The following is a 22799-nucleotide window of genomic DNA, read 5'->3' on the forward strand; positions in this document are numbered from 1 at the left end:
GAGGCAGGAAGGAGTCTGGGCAGATTTAGCAAGGGCGAAGCATAGACTGCCCCCAGATTTTCCAATACCACACTTGATTCACGATAAATTGCCAGCTCTTTTTAAAACAACAACTATTATCATGATTTTCTCCAAATATCAGTTTAAAACAATATAGTGCATATACCTAGTCCTCACTCCTGATCCATGATTACTCGCTCTTGAATTCCTTTGGGGTAGGGATGTGCAGGCGTGGCTTGGCTCGCTTCCACGAGTCGCCAGGGGCAGCCGTTGGGCACCTGGTGTGACGCTTCTGCTCCTGGTTGTTTGCCCAGAGCCCATAAATACCCTTCCCCTGACGAGCAGGGAAGAAAAGAGCTCTTTGAGCAGCCCAGAACACACACCTGCCCACCTGCTGCTCTGAGGGATCTCACCTGTTCCAGGTGCCAACTGCTCAGGGGAGCGGCAGGTGCTCCCACAACTGGCTGCCATGTTTCTCTATCTTCCTGGGCTTCCTCTATGTTCCTAAGGCTATCGCACCTCTGCCTTCTTAGAGTGTAGGGGTCAGCAACCTTTTTCGGCAGGGGGCCGGTCCACCGTCCCTCAGACCTTGTGGCGGGCCAGACTATATTTTGAGGGGGGAAAGAACAAATTCCTATGCCCCACAAATAACCCAGAGATGCATTTTAAATAAAAGGACACATTCTACTCATCTAAAAACACGCTGATTCCCAGACCGTCCGGCGGCCGGATTGAGAAGGCGATTGGGCCACATCCAGAGGGATATTTTAATTATTTGCATCATATATTTACACCTATTATCGTTTTATGTTATAGCAAGTTTCTAGAGACTAGATTATGAGTCTTTGTAAATTGTATTTCTAAAGGAACTTTTGTTATTGCCAAATGCCAATGTCTTTGCATTATTAAGTTTGTTATGGATAAAAAAATCATGTTAAGTTAGAGCTTAATAATTATTTCACTATTAGTAGACTTCTTCTTAATTGTATTTCAGTTCAACCATCACTTTGTTAAAATACATGTTACGTTCTGTGCAAATGGCTTGAGATACCTATGAGGTCCATCAGTGACCATAGAGCATACATTCAACACAGAAAAAAACAGCTACAATTTGTTGTTGATGAAGGACAGCTGGAGATATCAAGGGCCCCATTGCCTTCAGCGGCTGAGAGTCTCATCCAACCTCAATCTGGCCCTGCTTATGGCTGCCTGGCTTGCCCCAGCCTTGGCCCGTTCTAACTCAAGTCGTTGTTCTCTCTGCAGGTGGTTTGACAAGTCCTTCACGCTGGTGGTGTATCGCAATGGCAAGCTGGGTGCCAACGCTGAACACTCGTGGGCCGACGCGCCCATCATGGGGCACCTCTGGGAGGTGAGAGGCAGGCAGGGAGGAGTCCCTCCTTTTTTTACTCCCCCATGCGAACAACTGTGAGAGAGGGTTGCTGCGTTGCAGCGGGTTGGGCTGGATGACCCTTGGGTGCCCCCTCCAACTGTGCAGTTCTGTGATTCTATAGCAGGCACCCCCAAACTCGGCTCTCCAGGTGTTTTATAATAATAATAAATTTTATTTATTCCCCCCCCCTCCCTGGCCAGAGCCAGGCTCAGGGTGGCTAACACCAATAAAATCACAGTAAAAATATAATAGGGGGAAAGGGGGGGGAGAGAAAAAAAACCCCAATTTAAAATACAGGTTAAAATGCAATTTAAAATGCAGCCTCAATCAAGACCATAAGGGGAGGGAAACATAAGGGACTATGTTTTGGGACTGCAACTCCCATCATCCCTAGCTAACAGGGCCAGTGGCCAGGGATGATAGGAATTGTAGTCCCAAAACATCTGGAGGACCAAGTTTGGGGGTGCCTGTTCTATAGGAACTTCTCTACCCCCCCGCCGCCCAGCTCTCATCCTTTCTGCCTTCCTCCCCAGTTCATGCTGGCCACAGATGAGTTCCAGCTGGGATACTGCAGCAGCGGACATTGCCACGGGGTGCCCAACACAGACCTCCCCATGCCGCAGCGCTTGACGTGGGACATTTCTGAGGAGGTAGGCTTTGCACTGTTGCAGGAATTTATGTATAGGTTGGGGGGGTTGCCCCTCCAGCAGATATCATGCACATGCAGCCCACTACCAGAATCAGCACAATCACTTTTGTGATTTGTCCCCACAAAGCACTTCATCACAGTTTCTTCCTATCTATTCAAAGGGCCTCTGCTGCACAATACCAAATGTAAGAATTCAGTGATAAATGTATCTATGTAGTGGCTCACTGGGAAAACTTCAGAAATTCATAGACACGTGAGCTCAGCTCCTCAGCAGCCCCTCTGCCTGAGTGATAATCCCTGGCATCCTGATACCTGAGTGCCAGACAGGTAGCCATGCCAGAAAGAACCAACCCAGATGAAGACAAAAGGGTGTGATTAGCTTGGCTGGGAAACAGGGAAATGTAAATGTCTCTTTTGTTCCACTTGATGGGTGTTTGGTGGAGGGCAAGGAGAACCATGGGGCAGGGTCCAGGATGCTCAGATTACGGCCACCAGACCTCCCCTTTCATGATTAACCATGATGTATTAGTGATGTCGTTTGGGGGCTGTAACATGGGGATTAAAGGTAAAGGGTAAAGGGACCCCTGACCATAAGGTCCAGTTGTGACCGACTCTGGGGTTGCGGCGCTCATCTCGCTTTATTGGCCAAGGGAGCCGGCGTACAGCTTCCAGGTCATGTGGCCAGCATAACTAAACCGCTTCTGGCTAACCAGAGCAGCGCACGGAGATGCCCTTTACCTTCCCGCCGGAGTGGTACCTATTTATCTACTTGCACTTTGACGTGCTTTGGAACTGCTAGGTGGGCAGGAGCAGGGACCGAGCAACAGGAGCTCACCCCGACGCGGGGATTTGAACCGCTGACCTTCTGATCGGCAAGTCCTAGGCTCTGTGGTTTAACCCACAGCACCACCTGCGTCCCTTAACATGGGGATTAGCAGCTAATAAAAGTTTGGGCTCTCTTTTGTTTGGGGCTTCCATCTTGTTCCACCTGGTGGCAGGTGGGAGTCCTGTCGCGACAGTCTTCAGTAAAGACCAAGCCTACTGGCTGCTGGTTTGCTCTGGTATTCCTGGCTGGTGTCCTTGTTTTTTGTCCAAGGGAGCCCTCAGATTTCTCCGTTAACAGCACCCCCATTTTTTGCTCCTGAGGAGTGCCAGACGCTGTGCGGAACATCTCCAGGGCCACATGGTCCATGCTGCTCTCTGGCTCCCGACCGAGAGGTGTTGCGCCTCCTCCTCACCCTCAAGAGCGTGGGGCAGGGTGGGGGGCTTCCCTCCAAGCTCTCACCCCCCCAGCTTATCCTTGCAGTGCAGCCAGGCCATCGAGCTTTCGTACCGCGTGGCCAGGACCCTGGCGGACGACGTGGATTTCCACTCCTTCCGCTTCATGGAGTTTGGCAAAGGTCGCATCAAGAAGTGCCGGACCAGTCCAGACAGCTTCATCCAGATTGCCTTGCAGTTGGCGCATTTCCGGGTAAGCGCCCCCCTCATCCCCCCTCCCCAATGAACAGCGGTGGGTGGGATCGGGGGCAAGGGCGTGCAGGATGCAGCGCTCACCTTTGCACAACTGGCCGCGTGCAAAAGCAGGGGTTTCTTCACGGCTGCGGCGCACAAACCAGGGTGGATAAAAACGAATAATTTTTTAAAAAATTTAAATTGGATTAAAAAAAAATTTAATCGGATTTTTAAAATGAAATGCTTTTGGAGGAAAAACCTTTCTAAAGATTTTCTATTGAAGTTACATGATAGTCCAAAGGATCTTCATCAGGAAGTAAGGATTTGTTTTAAGTTTTTCATGTGGGCTAAAACTCAGTCTAAATTGTTTGTAATCGTTTAGCCACATCAGTTAACAAACATGGATAGGTAAAGGTAAAGGTACCCCTGCCCATCAGGGCCAGTCGTGACCGACTCTAGGGTTGCACGCACATCTCGCTCAAGAGGCCGGGAGCCAGCGCTGTCCGCAGACACTTCTGGGTCACGTGGCCAGCGTGACGAAGCTGCTCTGGCGAGCCAGCACCAGCGCAGCACACGGAAATGCCGTTTACCTTCCCGCTAGAAAGCGGTACCTATTTATCTACTTGCACTTAGGGGTGCTTTCGAACTGCTAGGTGGGCAGGAGCTGGGACTGAAAGATGGGAGCTCACCCCGCCGTGGGGATTCGAACCGCCAACCATATGATCGGCAAGTCCTAGGCTCTGTGGTTTAACCCACAGCGCCACCCACGTCCTTTACTTATAAGCTAAACAAGCTATAGCTTAGGGCCCCACTCTCTTGGGGCCTCCCAAAAAATTAAAAGAAAGAAAACCTGGATATACATTTCCAAAATATAAGATAAAAAACCAATAAAATAAAACCTACATACAGCAACAGTGTTTGTGTGTTGTGTAGGCTCCTATGATGTAAGTCATGGGCCTCGCCTGCTAGCCTGCTCCCTAAAACATAGCTGTCAACTTTTCCCTTATCTTGTGAGGAATCCTATTCAGAATGAGGGAATTTCCCTTAAAAAAAGGGAAATGTTGACAGCTATGCCCTCAAATATCCCTGGTTTGCTCCTTTCTATATAGAGGGTGCCCACATTCTGCATGGACTGGTTGCACGGAGACATGTGCAAATGGCTTGAGATACCTGTTAGGTCCATATATTACCACATAGCATATATTCAACCCAAAAAGCAGCGACCATTTGTTGTTGGCCTTCAGTAGCTGAGGGCCTCATCAAACCGAAATCCAGCCCTGTTGGGGGCAGTCAGGTTTGGCTTCCTCTCCTGACCCCCAGCCCACGTCCTCACTGCCTCTTCTTCCAGGACAAGGGTCGCTTCTGCCTCACCTACGAGGCCTCCATGACGCGGCTCTTCAGGGAAGGGAGGACGGAGACGGTCCGATCCTGCACCAGTGAGTCCACAGCCTTCGTGCGCAGCATGTCCAACGCAAAGTGCAGTGTGAGTTTCATCGTTGCGAGGGTCTCCCTGTGCCCCCTTGGCCCTCATCCTGACCCCTTCCCTCCTGCCTTTCAGAAGCCCCTTTGCGCTTTCTCTCCCTCCCTCCCACTCTCTCTGTTATTATTATTACTATTATTGTGGGATATTTACAATGCAGTCAAACCAAGAGCCATGTTTGCTAGATAGGTCCCAGGAGAATACAGTCTGCCTAAAAGCATCCTAGATTATTTAAACTAAAAGGCTAAAACTAGTCTATCAAAACTTCCCTTTTAAGCTGCAAAGGGATGCACTGCTGAACTCACAGACGTGAGGAAGGAAAGTGTTACGGTAAAATCTGGGTGCGGGGCTGCTCTGCCACCCAGCTCATCGGACTAAGTCCGCGGGTCCCTGCGGAAGAAAATGAGCTCAGCCGGGCACAGGAGCAAACTACAGAAGATCCAAGTTTATTGCACAACAGGTTCCAGGCGAGATTGAACAGCGAGAAAGGGGTGACATGAACTTTTGAAACTCCCTCCATGTCCCAGAATACAGTGCAAAATACATCCCAGTTACATCACGAATACATTAAGGAAAGGTTGGGTTACACAGATTACATCATGAATACTTTAAGAAGAGGTTGGGTTACACCGTATGGAGGAGGGAGGAGGGAATATGCAGAGCTGGAGATATGCGCAGATAAGCACATCCTGAGAAGACAATGGTCCATGTTTGCATAGTCTGTCACCTGGCATCGCCCGGAGGAAGGGCTTGGCAGAGCGATTTGACCGGATTAGGGTCTTGACACCTTGCTTGAGGGATTATGGAGGACAGGGGAGGTGTCATGGGGTCCTAGAGAAATTGAGCAAATTGGCACGTTGATTTTCTATGAATTTTATAGATTTTAGTCCCTTTTGACATTGACAATTGGAAATAAATGGATATATTGTAGCGAAGAAGGAGGTGAAGAAGACATGCCCCCCCTTCCGTATCAAAAGATAATGTCTAATAAGCATCTCCTCTACACACATGCCTACAAACAATAAGTGTGAAAATATATCTGTATAGTACTCCAGAAAAAAATAATGTTGATGTCCCGAGTTCTGGTGTCGCGAGAGAGGGAGGAAACCCCTTTTTCTTCCACCTGCTTACTCCATAATTTTCTGATTCCCCCTTGCAGCCGGCCGAGTCCCTGCGGCTGTTCAAGGTGGCGGCTGAGAAGCACCAGAACATGTACCGCCTGGCCATGACGGGGTCTGGCATCGACAGGCACCTCTTCTGCCTCTACGTGGTCTCGCGCTACCTGGGGGTCGACTCACCCTTCCTCGCCAAGGTGACGCAACTTGGGGCTTTGGCCACCCTCCCCACCCACCTGGACTCGGCAGGTTGAGCCTTGATGCGCAGCCAGGGGCTCCCTGCGATTGGCGTCCCGCGACTCCTCGCACGTCCAGCGAAGGCTGCTGACCCAGGTGCTTTTGCAGGGGCGTGAGAGAGGGGTGGAACCGCCACTCACTCTGTCCCCGCCCTGCCGCCCGTAGGTGCTGTCTGAGCCCTGGCGCCTCTCCACCAGCCAGACCCCCCAGCAGCAGATCAAAATGTTCGACATGGAAGCCAATCCGGACCACGTCTCCTCAGGAGGGGGCTTCGGCCCAGTGAGTAGGCGCTGTGTAAAAGACAGGGGGAGAATGGGAAAAGGCTTTCTGGGGACCCCAGGGTGGGTGGAGGGGAGCGGGGGGCAATGGAGGTGTTTAAAAGGAAGAGCCGACGTAGCTCAAACATCTGCTTGGCATTTAGAAGGTTCCGGGTTGACTCCTTGACATTCCCAGGGAAACCTGGGTGGCCCATTTCTGGGGGACAGGGGGCAGGCAGGTGTGGGGGACTCCCTGGTCATGAATGGAGCCCCTGAAGGACCAGGTGTGCAGCCTGGGAGTCATTTTGGACCCACAGCTGTCCATGGAGGCGCAGGTTAATTCTGTGTCCAGGGCAGCTGTTTATCAGCTCCACCTGGTACGCAGGCTGAGACCCTCCCTGCCTGCGGACTGTCTTGCCAGAGTGGTGCATGCTCTGGTTATCTCCCACTTGGACTACTGCCATGCACTCTACGTGGGGCTACCCTGGAAGGTGACCTGGAAACTACAACTAATCCAGAATGCGGCAACTAGACTGGTGACTGGGGGCGGCCGCTGAGATCATATAACACCGGTCTTGAAAGACCTACATTGGCTCCCAGGATGTTTCCAGGCACAATTCAAAGTGTTGGTGCTGACCTTAAAAGCCCTAAACCCAGGGGTCAGCAACCAGTTTGACCAGCCCACGAGCCTCCCCCGAACCGAGCCTCCTGCTCACGTGTTGCGCTAAACAGGAGCGGCGCAACGCGGGGACTTGCTTCCGTGGCACCGAAAACTGTGCATGCACAAACACCGAAAATTGTGTCTGCGCAGACGCAGAAAATCCTCTCCGGCTCACGGAGGGATCACGGAGGGATCTCCGCAGGACCAATCCGGCGCAGGCAAAATAAACCTTGCTGACCTCTGCCCTAAACGGCCTCAAAGGCCCAGTATACCCAAAGGAGTGTCTCCACCCCCATTGTTCAGCCTAGACACTGAGGTCCATCTCGGAGGGCCTTTTGGTGGTTCCCTCCTTGCAGGAAGCCAAGTTACAGGGAACCAGGCAGAGGGCCTTCTCGGTGGTGGCACCCGCCCTGTGGAATGCCCTCCCATCAGATGTCAAAGAGATAAAGAACTATCTGACTTTTAGAAGATACCTAAAGGCAGCCTTGTATCAGGAGGTTTTCAATGTGTGATGTTTTATTATATTTTTATACATGATGGAAGCAACCCAGTCAGCTGGGTGGAGTACAAACAATAAATTTGTTGTTGATGATAGACCCCAGGAAGCTGGCATTGAAATGCAGGCATCCTCTGACATCTGCCGGAGCCACTAGCCCCTACTGCCCCTCTGCCTTTAGTGCACTTTCCCTCTGGTGTGGAACTGGCCACCCCACTTCTGCCGTGGGCCTCAGCGCCTCTCCCTCTTCTCCCTGCAGGTGGCTGACGACGGTTATGGCGTCTCCTACATCATTGCTGGAGAGAACCTGATCACTTTCCACGTCTCCAGCAAGTTCTCCAGCCCTGAGACGGTGAGCGTGGCTGGGGAGGCAGGGTGGGTCTGCAGGGTTGGGGTCTCCTGGGGGCTACGGGGATGAGGTCCATTTGGGAAAGCGCTTTGAGCATCCCTTTGCTGTCCAGGACGGGCCCTTCTCTCCCTTTGTTATAAGAAGAGTCTGCTGGATTCGGCCAATGGCCCATTGAGTCCGGCATCCTGTTCTCGTAGTGGCCGACAAAGATGCCTGTGGGAAACCTTGTGAGCAGGATTCGAACGCAAGAGGACTCTCCCCTCTTCTGGTTTCCAGCAACTGGTTATTTTAGAAGCATTGCTGATTCAACTTCGGAGACAGAGCATAGCCTTATGATCCTCCATGACTTTGTCTAATCCTCTTTTGAAGCCATCCAACTTGGGGGGGGGGGTCACTGTTTCCTGTAGCAGTGAGTTCCATAGTTAATGTGCGGTGTGAAGAAGTTCTTTTCTCCATCTTGAATCTTCCAACGTTCAGCTTCACCGGACTTCCACAAGGGAGAAAAACTTCCATCGGCCCTCTTTCCCCGTCCCAAACATAATAACATAATCCTCTATCATGTCACCTCACTCTTGCTAAAGTCCCAAATGCTGCAACCGTTCCACTCCCTTGGTCATTTTGACTGCCCTTTCCCGAACCTTTGTTGTTTAGTCATTTAGTCGTGTCCGACTCTTTGTGCCCCCCTGGACCAGAGCACGCCAGGCACTCCTGTCTTCCACTGCCTCCCGCAGTTTGGTCAGACTCATGTTTGTAGCTTTGAGAACACTGTCCAACCATCTCGTCCTCTGTCGTCCCCTTCTCCTTGTGCCCTCCATCTTTCCCAACATCAGGGTCTTTTCCAGGGAATCTTCTCTTCTCATGAGGTGGCCAAAGTCTTGGAGCCTCAGCTTCAGGATCTGTCCTTCCAGTGAGCACTCAGGGCTGATTTCCAACAGAATGGAGAGGTTTGATCTCCTTGCAGTCCATGGGACTCTCAAGAGTCTCCTCCAGCACCATAATTCAAAAGCACCCATTCTTCGGCGATCAGCCTTCTTTATGGTCCAGCTCTCACTTCCATACATCACTACTGGGAAAACCATGGCTTTAATTATACGGACCTTTGTTGGCAAGGTGATGTCTCTGCTTTTTAAGACGCTGTCTAGGTTTGCCATCGCCTTTCTCCCAAGGAGCAGGCGTCTTTTAATTTCGTGGCTGCTGTCACCATCTGCAGTGATCTTCCCAAACCTTTACCAACTCTTTTTTCTTCCCCAGGACTCCAAGCGCTTTGGGAAGAACATCCACCGGGCGATGCTGGACATTGCAGCCCTGTTTGAAACGCCACCCAAGAAAGTGGCCGACTGAGCTTGGACTGGGCTTCCGATGGCGGTGACCCCTCTGTCCTGGGCCCACTCTGACCGGAGCCACAAGGAACACACACAGACAGACACACACACCCCGGCCATCTGGCTCCAGAGCTGGCTCCTTCCTGGCAAGCGGAAAGCAAGAGGATGCTTCTGGGCCCCACTGCCAGCTGCTTGCCCCCCCAGCCCTCTCTGCCCGGAGGAGGCACCCCATGGAGGGACCCCAGAGGCTGGCGGGAGACGGGCAAGAGGGTGGGGCAGGGTGTATTTACGATGTCACACATAAAGGAGGAACACGTTTGGCTGCGGGTGCCTGGCGCTGAGCCTGTTTTCTAAGCTGCTCTGCTGTAGGTGTCTCTTAGGGAACGGGGAGGGGGGCAGAGGAAATGCAAGTTGGGCAGGGGGGGTGGCAGGAGCTGGGGGCTCCCCCTCAGCTTCTTTATTGGGTGGTGTGTGCATTCCCAGGGCCCATCCCTCTCCAGCCCCAAACAAGGCACAAAGAATGGATCTTTCCCTGAAAAAATTGCAGGCTTACTCCAGGTATTGGTCAGCAGTCCTAACAACCTTGCCGCATAGCTGCTGGAGAACAGGAGCACAGGAAGTGGCCTTGCTTTGGGGGCTCACCTGCGCTTCCTTTCACACTGACCCCTTTGTGTTGCAAAGAGAACGTCAGCAGTCTCTGGGCAACACGATGACCATGTACACATGCAATGAACAATCTTTTATATATAGACTACATATAGAATGTATGTAAATGAAAATATCGAATCCTGTGGAACAGTGCTCATGTAATAATGTAGTCCACAGCACTGGATATTTTCATTTACATACATTCATTCGAAATAAGATGGGTTTATGAAGCAATTCTATATCGTCCCACCACGCTGACCAAGAATTCTAGTAGTCAATATCCAGAATCACTGTTCAGTGTTGGACATCATATTTGCTGAAGACACAAAGCTTCACAGCTTGTCTGTCATTGTATAAAGTCTGGTAAAGGTAAAGGGACCCCTGACCATTAGGTCCAGTCGTCGCCGACTCTGGGGTTGCGGCACTCATCTCGCTTTACTGGCCGAGGGAGCCGGCGTACAGCTTCTGGGTCATGTGGCCAGCAGGACTAAGCCACTTCTGGCGAACCAGAGCAGCGCACGGAAACGCCGTTTACCTTCCCGCCGGAGGGGTACCTATTTATCTACTTGCACTTTGACATGCTTTCGAACTTCTAGGTTGGCAGGAGCAGGGACCGAGCAACGGGAGCTCACCCCGTGGTAGGGATTCGAACCTTCCGATTGGCAAGTCCTAGGCTCTGTGGTTTAACCCACAGTGCCACCCGTATCCCATAAAGTCTGGTACCTCACTTCATTTAATGATTTTCAGAGACTTTGAGACTAAAGATTTCGTTTTGGACTTGTTAGGAAAGGCAGAAAATCCCTGGGGCCAGTGCTTTCTGGGCAAGCACAACTGGACGTGTCAACAGCCTTGCTCAGGGAGAGGAGGAAGGGGCCACAGAGGGATGCCCTGGCCCTCGACTGCAGCACAGGCCCTTCCTGCTCTCGTCCACACTGAAGTTGCCTAATGGGTCCCAGGTTCTTAGTGCCACGAAAACTCAGCTGAATCAGAAAACTTCAGAAAGAAGTGTGCATCTCTGAACCCCAAAGGAGGCTGTTTTTGAGCATCCCTGCTGGGAGAGCTTTCTGGAGATTATTTGCAAGTCTTGGGTTCCGCTTAAGCAGCCCAGTCATACAAATGCTTACACAGGAGTAAGTTGCACTGAGCCCACCGGGGCTTCCCCAAGAGTCTTGCAGCCTCCCCCCACCCACCCAACATTTTTCTTGGCCAACACTGCCAGTCCCTTCATCTTTCCTCAAAGGATTTGCCACTGGGGGTGTGCTGAGCACAGGTCAGATCTTAAGGTGGGCATGAAGACGAGGCTGGCATGAGGGAGCTTCTCCAAAGAAGGGCCAGGCAGGGCAAGAAGCAGGCCAAGCCCAAGAACTGTGTCACACAACTGCGGATTGCCCAGCGAGGGAAAAGGGGAGGAGAGGTCCTCTGGGCTTGGCACATCCACTGTGGATGCTGTGATTCTGGGCAGCTGCATCTTCTACAGGGTCCCCCTTGGCTGCTGCCAGGAAGTGATGGCTTCATTTTCCATTGGCAATGGAACCCTGGGCTGGTGTGGCATCAGATGCCCTGACTGCATCACCTTCATATATCTTTGAGTCTCGTGGATTTCCACAACAGTTCCCCATAAACATACCATCACCACCCCCTCTAGGCTATGGAAGAAAAGATCTTCTGCCACAGTTGCAGGAGTGATTCCGGAAGGTGCCAAAGAAGTTTCTGATGGAGAATGTTGCGAAAAGATACCAGGTTTCCAGAAAACTGTCACCACCTCCTGTACCAGCTAGAGGCCTCCCTTCTTTTGCCCATTTCCCCAAAAGTGCCATTGTCCATACTTTTCGCTGCCCCACCGAGAGATGAGACCGACCTAAGCCTTTTCAGATTTGGGGCTACCTCAACTGACGTGGGTGGCGCTGTGGGTTAAACCACAGAGTCTAGGACTTGCCAATCAGAAGGTCAGTGGTTCGAATCCCCACAAAGGGGTGAGCTCCCGTTGCTCGGTCCCTGCTCCTGCCAACCTAGCAGTTTGAAAGCACATCAAAGTACAAGTAGATAAATAGGTACCGCTCTGGCGGGAAGGTAAACGGTGTTTCCGTGCACTGCTCTGGTTCGCCAGAAGCGGCTCAGTCAAGCTGGCCACATGACCCGGAAGCTGTACGCCGGCTCCCTTGGCCAATAAAGCGAGATGAGCGCTGCAACCCCAGAGTCGGCGACAACTGGACCTAATGGTCAGTCTGCCTTCTTGACCCTGTGCCACACTGTCTGCCCTCTGCAGCCCTGCCTCCTCGCTCCTGCAATACTTTTATCTTCAGCTATGCTATCGCTTTGGACGTGCCAAGGAAAAGTCTCCCCATCCCCTGAAGGCCACACCTGGGAATTTCTGTCTAAATTATCCTCCTTCCTTGGAGGTTTTTAGCAGAGTTTTGGATGGCCATCTGGCATGGTTGCTTTGGCTGAGATTCCTGCATTGCATTGGACTAGATGGTTCTTGGAGATAGCTTCCAAGTCTACAATATTATGATTCTATGGGTCATTGCCTGCCACAGCCAGTCCCACTTTGTTCCTGATCAGGCTTGAACAGAGAGCAAAGCCAACCAGGTATGGTTGGCCTCTGATCTAGCCACACACACACACACACACACACACACACACAGCATGGCATCTTCCTGCTGCTTTGGACTACAAATCCCCTCATCTGCTGCCTCCGTGGCCATCTGACGCAGGGGCTGATGGGTATTGTAGTCCAACCCGCTGGAGGACACCAGGGGAGAGAAGGCTGCCCCAGAGCCAGGAAGGGTAAGGACCCCCTAGCCTTTGATGCATGAAAATCGGGACTTGCTTTAGAGCAGGGGTCAGCAAACTTTTCCAGCAGGGGGCCAATCCACTGTCCCTCAGACCTTGTGGGGGGCCGGACTATGTTTTTTTTGGGGGGGGGGAATGAACGAATTCCTATGCCCCACAAATAACCCAGAGATGCATTTTAAATAAAAGCACACATTCTACTCATGTAAAAACACGCTGATTCCCGGACCATCCGTGGGCTGGATTGAGAAGGCAATTGAGCCGGATCTGGCCCCCGGGCCTTGGTTTGCCTACCCATGCTTTAGAGGGTCCCAATTTGCATGTATCCCCTTAAAAAAACATAGGCCCCCCCCCACAGAAAACGAAGAGAGACGGTGCATTCTACATGCTCAAGAGAGGTTTATTGCTACTACTGTGCTGCTGCCTGCCTGAGTTGGCATCCAGAGTCAGAGCAAGGGAGCTGGGGGGGGGCTGATTTGAGAGAGGGAGAAAGGGGATGTGTAGTGAGGGTCTGTGCAGGGCTGGAGACAGGAGACCGGGGCCTCCAGGCACCCGCCCAGGGCAGGGCAGGTTGCGGTCTGTGCTGAAGCTTCCAGGATTCCTGCCTACCAGGTGTGCTTGTCTACACCTTGCAGACGAAGGGGTTCCGGTCATAGCAGGAATCGTTGTCCCACAGCATGAACCCTGGGAAAGGGGAGAGAGGGAGGAGTCAGTCCTGGGAAACCTGCCCCATAAGAATATCCGAAGAGCCTGTTTTTGGAGAGGCCGACCACATGCCCCAAAAGGAAACCTGCAGGACCCCAGCCCCAGAGCTCTCTGCCCTCCTGCGGTTTCCAGCAACTAGGATTCAGAAGCCTTGCTGCCTCTGACCATGGAGGCAGAGAATAATAATAATAATAATAATAATAATAATAATAATAATAATAATTTATTTATTTATACCCCGCCTTCCCCAGTTAAGGCTGGGCTCAGGGCAGCTAACATCAGGTATAAAAACAATGGATTAAAATGCAACTTAAAAACAAGATTAAAACAAGATTAAAGTACAGCATTAAAATGCAGCCTCATTTCAGTAGAAACTCAAATCAAAATCGTTTTGGGGATGAAAACATCAAATCTTCACCAAGGCCAACTCTCCAGACTGGTCCTACGGGGGCCAGAAAAAAGTCCCCAAATAGGAGTTCCATCACAGAAAAAGAAAGGCCCTTCGGAAAGAAATCAGATCCCACAGGGCCCTGGTCTCATGAGAGAGAGCGTTCCACCAAGTCGGGGCCAGTGCTGAAAAGGCCCTGGCTCTGGTTGAAGCTAATCTGACTTCCTTAGGTCTCGGGACCGCTAGGGTGTTGCTATTTATGGACCTTAAGGTCCTCCGTGGGGCATACCAGGAGAGGCGGTCCCATAGGTACAAGGGTCCTAGGCCATGAATAGCCAATGTGGCCAGTAGCCATTGCTAGCCGTCGCCTCCATGAATTGGTCCTTTTTAAAAAAGGACTGTGTGGCAGCCTCCTGTGGCAGCGAGTTCCATAGCTCTTTTCCCTCCTGTTCACTGCAGACCCTGCTACAAAGCATAACGTTGCCACGGGAGCCCACCTAACAAATGTCACACTGCCTTTATATTTCCGTTTGTGTCGCACCCCGCTGAGTTCTCATCGCAACAGCCTGCGGCAGGGAGTTCCGCAGGCTAACAGCGCCGAGCGTGCATGATTCCTGCCGCGAGCGCTGCCTGGTGCCCAGAACAGAGCCACCCTCCTAAATCCCCCTCTCTCTCACACACACACACACACTTCCTCACCTGAAGACTCATCCAGGGCAGCGCAATGCTCGCCTTTCAGGGCAGGATAGCTCTTGTACTTTTCCCAGGCTGTGTAGCTCACGGGGCTCCCGTCTGCCCAGGCCCAGGTGGTGCTCTGCAAATGGGGAAGACGAGAAATGCATCTGGGAACCGGGATTTGGAACATTTAGGGGCCGAGCTTTCAGAAACCCCAGCAAGGCGCTACGTGACATTTTTTAAAAATAAAATACAACACAACAAATGCATAAATAAATACTGCTTGGTAGAAAGAAACTCATCTCAAAGGATTCTGTGAAGAACACCATTTTTTTAGGGGGCATCTAAAAGAAGGTAGGGATGTCAGCCTGAATAGCTCAGCTGGTTAGAGCGTGGTGCTGATAACGCCAAGGTTGCAGGTTTGATACCCGTATAGGACAGCTGCATTGCAGGGGGTTGGCCTAGATTATCGTCAGGGTCCCTTCCAACTGTACAATGTGAGGAATTCAGCCTACACACGAGTAGGACCCTGGCAGAGACACGTGCCCGACTGGCATGTTCCCTCCCTCCCAGTCGGTCGTTCGGGAGCTTCGAAAGCTTTCTTCAGTCCGAACATCACAGCGACCAATGCCAACCGACACCGGCACATTTAGGGATCTGCAGAGTTTGCGCAACTTGCGTAACAGACCTCAGCATTTTGGCTAATCTACTTTATTTACACATAAACACACACGGAGCACTGCAACATGGCTCCCTCCCTCTCTAGCATCAGACAGCAAAGAGAAAAAGGACAAAGGACAATAGTCCCACTTCATGGAACACAGGAACACAAACATCCTGTCTCCGTCACTTCCCACTCGGTGGAGTCAAAACATACACCGTCATGTGAAAGACAACAATCCCATGACTGCAATCATGGAGCAGGAATTCTAACATACAATGTTATGGTTCGCACTGAACTTCCCCTGGCAGGGAGTTCCACAGGGCAAAGCCTCCCACACCAAAAGCTTGGTCCCTAGTAAAGGCCGACCAAACCTCAGGGGCTGTGTGGGGAACCCCCAAAAGTGCCCTGTCAGAGGATAACTGTGTTTGGGGCTGTGGAAATTCTGCATTCAGGTGAGATCCTGAATTCTCCCTTCCAGCAATTTCCCAGGTGCTCTGGCCTCTCCCACATGGAAACATGGATGCTGGGACGTCAACATGCACCACAAGTAACAGCGGCATATGGGGGCATATTCCTGCATCGCAGGGGGTTGGGATAGACGACCCTCGGGGGGTCCTTCCAAGGCCACGATTCTTTGGTGGGCAATGATGCTTCTCACTCACCCTGCCAGGGATGGAGAGCCCGAACCAGACGTCCTCGTCGTCCCACCTCTGGGCCTGCTGCAGGAACCTGGCCACGGCGTTGTGCTCGTTCCTGTCCAGAAGGGAGGCCAGGTGTCCCCCCAGGCGCTGGCATTCATTCTGGTCGAGGGAGGGGGAAAGGTGAGTCCAAGATATTCAGAATACTGGGTAATGTTCTGGTTGCCTTATCTCAAAAAGGAGTTGGAGAAGGTTCAGAACCAAAATTATCAATGGGGTGGGGAGACTCCCCTGTGGGGAAAGGGGGCAGAGTTTGGGACTTCTTAGCTTATAGAAATTTAATAAATACAGAAATTTAATAAATAGAGGGGGAAAGGTGCAGAGTTTGGGACTTTTTAGCTTATAGAAATTTAATAAATACAGCCGTATCTTGGAACTCAAACGCCTTGGCTCCCGAACAAATCGGCACCCGAACGATCAAAACCCGGAAGTGAGTGTTCCGGTTTTTGAACAATTTTCAGAAGCCAAACGTCGGGCGTGGCTTCCGCTGCTTCCGATTGGCTGCAGGAGCTTCCAGCTAGGTTGGCAGGAGCTGGGACAGAGCAACGGGAGCTCACCCCATCGCGGGGATTCGAACCGCTGACCCGCATCCCTACTCATGTTGCTAGTGGGACCCACAAAGGGGGAGGGCTCCCTCCCACCCCATTTTGGGGGGAGCCCTTTTACACTGCTCACCTCTGCATGCTGCCAGGACACCTCCTGGGGGAAGTAACCGTAGCATTTCCCCTGGAAAGACAGCCAGTTGTTGGGACACTGTGCAGCATGGACACCTCCTGCGTGGGACACAGAGCGTCATCATGAGAGATACAGAACCCCCTGGTTGCCCCCCAGCCACCCATCCTAGGAGAGAGGAGGACAGGGAGGGGCACCTCTAGGTAGCGTGCCCCATTCCAATGGTGGGCACAAAGAGTCTGGGCAGCAGGCTTGTTTGCTTATTTGCTATTCTTATTTTATTTATACAGTGGTACCTCGGGTTAAGTACTTACCGTATTTTTCGCCTCATAGGACGCACTTTTTCCCCTCCAAAAATGAAGGGGAAATGTGTGTGCGTCCTTTGGGGCGAATGCAGGCTTTGCGCAGCTCTCCGCAAGGTGCGGGAGCCTGCACTGGGCTCCCACGGCTTGCGGAGAGTTGCCTGTTCTGGGGGCTGGCGCCTGGGGGGGGGGGAATAATTTTCCCCCCTTTATTTCCCCCTAAAAAAACTAGGTGCGCCTTATGGGACGGTGCGTCCTATAGGGCGAAAAATACGGTAATTCGTTCCGGAAGTCCGTTCTTAACCTGAAACTGTTCTTAACCTGAAGCACTACTTTAGCTAATGGGGCCTCCCACTGCCGCCGGAGCACAATTTCTGTTCTCACCCTGAAGCAAAATTCGTAACCCGAGGTACTATTTCTGGGTTAGCGGAGTCTGTAACCTGAAGCGTCTGTAACCCGAGGTACCACTGTATGCCGATCTTGTCAGTGTTTGTTAAAAAAAAAAAAGGTTCTGACCTCCCTTTGTCACCTCACCTGGTCCTCGGACCCTTGTCGGCATAAAAGAGTCCATGAGAAAAGTAAGCTTGCGGAGTACTTTCTGCTTTTATTCTTAAAAGTCTTTCTGCCAAAGCGACTGACCAACTATACACACCACTACCAGCTTTCACTAAGCAACCAAACAACCCAAGAAGAAACTAACATTTCTCACTCTATATATACAACCCGGTGCAGATCTCCAGATCGAGACTTGAGGTGGACAAATTAAAATGACACAGTCAAAAAGCTAGGACCAAAACTCCCAGGCAACTCTGATTCTCCCTCCCTTGAGAAACCAGACTGGCTCCCTCCTTGTTGCCCCTCCTTGTTGCTGGCAAAGGCTTTCTTGCCCCAAGAGGCTTTTGGGAACGGACTGCTTTTAAGGAAAGCGCAGCTGCTGTGTTGCTCTTATTGCAATGAACTGTATGTTTGGCTAGATCTCTCTCTCTCTCTCTTACACACCAGTATACACATATATACTATCAAAATTTAATTGCTTTTTTAAAAAATATTGTTCTCCCCTCCCCAAGGGGGTTTTAGCTGTGTTTATTTTTATCTGTAAGCTGCATTGTGTCCCTGTTAGGGAAAAAGGCAGGGTATAAATTCACCACCACCACCACCCTCATCAGTGCTTTTTCCTGGGGGTACACAGGGGTACGCACACCCCTAAACATTTTGGGAATCTTTGTACTTTTCTCCATTTATTTTCCCTGATTTGAACTATAAAAGGGTGATTTTCTTGCATCAAAATGAGTTCCCCTAAACATTTCTTAAAGAAAAAAGCAGGAATAATAATAATAATAATAATAATAATAATAATAATAATGGGCACTGGACCAGGATGATCCCCTTGAAATCTTCAGGGTGCAAGAGACGGGGTGGGGGTTCATGCATCCCCACTGGGGTCTTGGGAGAACTCACCACTCATGAAGGGTCCAACTACTAGGCACCCCAGGAGACCAAGGCTGAAATAGGAAACCAGACCCATCTTCTTGCTTCTTCTTCAGCTCTGGGAAGGAAGAGAGAGAGGAAGAGGAATCAGGAGAAGAGAGGAGGACTCTGTGGTCCTTGCCCATTCAGTGCCAGAAGCAGAAATGTTCGGAGACAACCTTGCCATCCCTGAACGGACGGCTTGGGGTAGCCAGTGCTGTCTGTTTCTTTTGAAATAATAAAAAAATAAGGTCTTATATATACAATGCTACCTCTGGTTACGTACTTAATTCATTCCAGAGGTCCGTTCTTAACCTGAAACTGTTCTTAACCTGAAGCACCACTTTAGCTAATGGGGCCTCCTGCTGCTGCCAGAACACAATTTCTGTTCTTATCCTGAAGCAAAATTCTTAACCCGAGGTAATATTTCTGGGTTAGCAGAGTCTGTAACCTGAAGCGTATGTAACCTGAAGCGTATGTAACCTGCCAACAACAGGCCTGGCAAGCGCAGAAAGTTTCCCTTCTGTACATAGCTGTCAACCTCCCCTTTTTTTGCGGGAAATTCCCTTATTCCAGTGCCGTTTCCCGCTGCTTCCCGCTGCTATCCAGGATTGTTAGATATCCTGTAGACTGTCCCCGGGACAGGTGAGGCTGCTGATCCCTTATTTTTGAGGCTGCTGATCTCTTATTTTCAAATCTGAAAGTTGACAGCTATGCTTCTCTGTGAGCTCTTTGGCTCAGCGTTGAGTGCCAAATTTGCTCAAAGGGGCTAGCAAATCTCCGGCTAAAGGGCTATGATTTTTTTTCAAAAAAAGGAATAAAAATATTAATCCTCTGCCAAACATCAGTTGGCTGAACCCACCGATTAAACAAGGAGAGCTTGCTGCTTTCTAGCATAAAGGCGAAGAAAAGGAAGGGGAAGCGGGTGAGACTCACCTGTCCGTCTTTTCCCAAAGGGAGGCGATTGCAGGTCAGCCGATGGAGGGGACGGGTGGCTTCTGCTGCCTTTATACCCCTCCATCTGGGGAGATCCGGCTCTCTGCAGGACATGTGGCAGATGTAACCCCAAAGCCCCCACCGCACCCAAAGCAAACAAGAGATTAGAGAGATTCAGCAAACCGGACAGACAGGGATGGCCCTCTTATCAGAGAGATCAAAGGCAGGAGCTGGAGATGAAAGGAGGCGATGGGAGATTCTCTATGTCTTCATTGTCACTGCAGTCTGACCCCCCCCTTTTTTTCCCTCTTGGGCCCAGCAGCTGGCAGCACAAAAAAGGACTATTCTGTTTTTTTTAAATAAATAAAAGGAACAGTGCAAAGTTAAAACATGTCCAGGGACATTCATGACATGCAGAAACTTCTTCTTTTTAAAAAAATATATAATAATTTTTATTGAATGATTTTATATTACAAAAAACATTACAACCGTACTACCACAAAATACAACTGAGAAATAAAAATCACATACATCAATATTTTGTTTGTTGTTTGTTATTTACCGTCTTATTTCCTCCCAAACATCCCATACAAGACAAACACACACACAAAAAGAATAAGAATGATAATAATGAAAATAAATATTTTATCTTACAAAATCTTTTCTTCAATTTTGACGTCCTGTCAAGTCCCTTCACATATGTTTTATCTTACAATTGATTGTACACAAAACAATAAACCTTTCTATATAAATTTTCCAATACATTCAGAAAACATAACAAATCCTTAATTGTTACCCACCTCCTTTTACTTCCTTTGTCACTCAAATGCTAGCATGGAGTCAAAACTATTATTGTATTTTTGAACATATCTTCCATAACCATCCCATTTTTCCGCAAATTTTTGCTTTGAGTTTCCTCTGAGTTTGCTAGTCAATTGAGCCATCTCCACAAATTCCTGTAATTTAATTTGCTGATCTGTTATTTTTGGAGCCTCCTGATCTTTCCATCTCTTGGCCACGAGTATTTGAGCCGCTGCGAGAATAACTCTCTTGAATTTTTGGGGATCTCTTTGTCTAAAATACTTAATAGAAATGCCTCCGGTTTTTTAATAAAGGTTATCCCCATCATCTTTTTGAATTCATCGTATATTTCCCCCCAACACATCTTGGATCATGCCACCGTTATTTCCTCCACATCTCCAACAACAACAACAACAACAACAACAACAACAACAACATAATTTATTATTTATACCCCGCCCATCTGGCTGGGCTTCCCCAGCCACTCTGGGCGGCTTCCCAAAATAATATTAAAATACTGTACTACATCAAACATTAAAAGCCTCCCTAAACAGGACTGCCTTCAGATGTCTTCTAAAAGTCTGGTAGTTGTTTTTCTCTTTGACATCTGGTGGGAGGGCATTCCACAGGGTGGGTGCCACCACCAAGAAGACCCTCTGCCTGGTTCCCTGTAACTTGGCTTCTCGCAGTGAGGGAACCACCAGAAGGCGCTCGGAACTGGACCTCAGTGTCCGGGTAGAACGATGAGGGTGGAGACACTCCTTCAGATATACTTCAGATATACAAGCATTTGCTAAATGCTTATACATTCTTGATAATCTGGAAGGAGTGAGGTACTGACATGCAGAAACTTCTCAATGGAAGCAGACAGGTTTTGCGGAACAGCAAACAGCAGGGGGGAGGCAGCGGAGGTGTAGTGGTTAGAGCATCGGACTGAGATCTGGGTTCAAATCTCACCTCCACCATGAAGCTCCCTTGGTGACCATGGGAATGAAGATGCTTCCTTTCTTCATCTAACGTGCCTCATAGGGTTGTTGTGGGGATTACCGTATTTTTCGCCCTATAGGACGCACTTTTCCCACTCAAAAAATGAAGGGGAAATGTGTGTGCGTCCTATGGGGCGAATGCAGGCTTTCGCTGAAGCCTGGAGAGCGAGAGGGGTTGGTGCGCACCGACCCCTCTCGCTCTCCAGGGTTCAGGAAACTCTGCGCAAGCCGCGGGAGCCCTCCCCCGGCTTGCGCAGAGCCGCCTCTTATCCGGAAGCCCCGGCACGCTGGGCAGAGCAGCCTGTTCTGGGGGCTGGGGTCGGGGGAAGCTCGGGCTTCCCCCGCCCCAGCCCTGCGCCTGGGGGGAAATAATTTTTTTTCTTTATTTCCCCCCCAAAAATCTAGGTGCGCCTTATGAGCCGGTGCGTCCTATGGGGCGCAAAATATGGTAAATGAGGAAGGGAAGAGCTGCTTGGGGAAAACATGGAGTGCAAATGCATTAATAAAATAAAATCATCTCCATCTATCATCGCCACCATTAATTTAAATTTATCAGTTGCTTTTTTATTTTTACAAAAGCATCTCCAAGTGACTAACACCATGAGATAACCCAGTGGTTTATTTTTATTACTTTAAGCCTTATTGAAAATTTTAGGAAGATTTTGCCCAAAAATGGAAAGAAGAAGAAGTCCCAGAGAAAGAAGAATGGATATAAACTATGCAGAAATATGCAGACATGGCAAAACTTTCTGGAAAAATAAGAAATCAAGATAACAAACGTTTTTATAAAAGGATGGAAAGGGTTTGTTGAATATTTGCAAATAAACTGTAAACGGATAAGAACATTGGCAGGGTTATTGTAATGACCTGCAGTTTTATAAGAGTATGTATTTAAAGAAGATGAATAAATGAGCAAATTAAGTTAACTTGGAATATGCAGAAAATTTAAAAAATTAATTTCAGGAACGGCAGAAAGAAGGGGAAGGAAGTCAAGATTTGAAATGTTAAAATGAGTGTAAAATTATTGAAATGTATAAAACTGAGGAATCATAAATAAAATAATAATAATAATGAAAAAGGATATTTTCAGAACTGATTACCAAACACAAAGTGTGGTCTTCCAAGGCTGCAAATGACACTTGACATTTGCATATGTATCTGCCATCCTTTTAAAAAAACAAAAAAATCAACAAGCTGCCACGGAAAGTTCCTACAACATGTCATGATTGTGGGCGTTCAGTGGCTGATCAGGGGAGAAGACTAGAGGAGCCGTGTGGAAGCATGGAAGGCAGAGCATGGATTAGTTGCAGTTTCCATGTCACCTTCAAAGGTAGTCCCATGGAGAGCACATTGCAGTAGTCCGATCCTGCACAGAGCAAGCAGGTCTCTGTGTCTCCAGCTTCCAGCCTGGTTCCAGCTCAGCTCTCACACCCCAACTTTTGCTGTTGTTCTCCTATCTAGCAGCTAGTTGGGGGGGGGGGTGAAGGAAAGCCTGGAGGGCCCCCTCACTTAGATGTAGCTCTTGAAAACTGGCTCATTCCTTTGGGATGCCGGTAGCCTTATTCACCCTCTTGAATTTGTCTTATGCTTTGCTATTTTGTTTTAGATTAAGCCCCTTGTTTGGCTACCGAAATATTGTTCACCTGCTTGTCTAGT

General features: G+C 49.7%; 2 protein-coding genes across 12 annotated transcripts in view; one reads left to right on the top strand and one right to left on the bottom strand.

Annotated features, from left to right (window-relative positions):
* The window catches only part of CPT1B (carnitine palmitoyltransferase 1B), a 42684-nt gene extending 32952 nt beyond the window's left edge, over nucleotides 1–9732 (top strand). For all 11 annotated transcript variants that reach the window (XM_083461081.1, XM_083461084.1, XM_083461087.1 and 8 more), the window contains 8 exons: nucleotides 1264–1369; nucleotides 1924–2040; nucleotides 3346–3510; nucleotides 4840–4974; nucleotides 6131–6283; nucleotides 6489–6602; nucleotides 7997–8089; nucleotides 9338–9732. In XM_083461081.1, coding sequence (XP_083317207.1) covers nucleotides 1264–1369; nucleotides 1924–2040; nucleotides 3346–3510; nucleotides 4840–4974; nucleotides 6131–6283; nucleotides 6489–6602; nucleotides 7997–8089; nucleotides 9338–9427 — 973 coding nt within the window. In that variant the 3' untranslated portion in view covers nucleotides 9428–9732. The remainder of the gene's footprint in view (nucleotides 1–1263; nucleotides 1370–1923; nucleotides 2041–3345; nucleotides 3511–4839; nucleotides 4975–6130; nucleotides 6284–6488; nucleotides 6603–7996; nucleotides 8090–9337) is intronic.
* Nucleotides 9733–13266: 3534 nt separating this feature from the next.
* On the bottom strand, nucleotides 13267–19471 carry LOC310687029 (struthiocalcin-1-like). The gene is made up of 6 exons (XM_083461660.1): nucleotides 19357–19471; nucleotides 18412–18499; nucleotides 16655–16752; nucleotides 15944–16081; nucleotides 14642–14756; nucleotides 13267–13533 (listed from the first exon to the last, which is right to left on the bottom strand). Exons 2-6 carry the CDS (start codon nucleotides 18476–18478, stop codon nucleotides 13472–13474), a joined length of 480 nt encoding a protein of 159 aa, XP_083317786.1. The 5' UTR covers nucleotides 18479–18499; nucleotides 19357–19471; the 3' UTR covers nucleotides 13267–13471.
* Nucleotides 19472–22799: the final 3328 nt, after the last annotated feature.

Source organism: Podarcis liolepis (genome assembly GCF_965112155.1).
Source record: "Podarcis liolepis genome assembly, chromosome: 10".
In the NCBI taxonomy this organism is placed as follows: domain Eukaryota; kingdom Metazoa; phylum Chordata; class Lepidosauria; order Squamata; family Lacertidae; genus Podarcis; species Podarcis liolepis.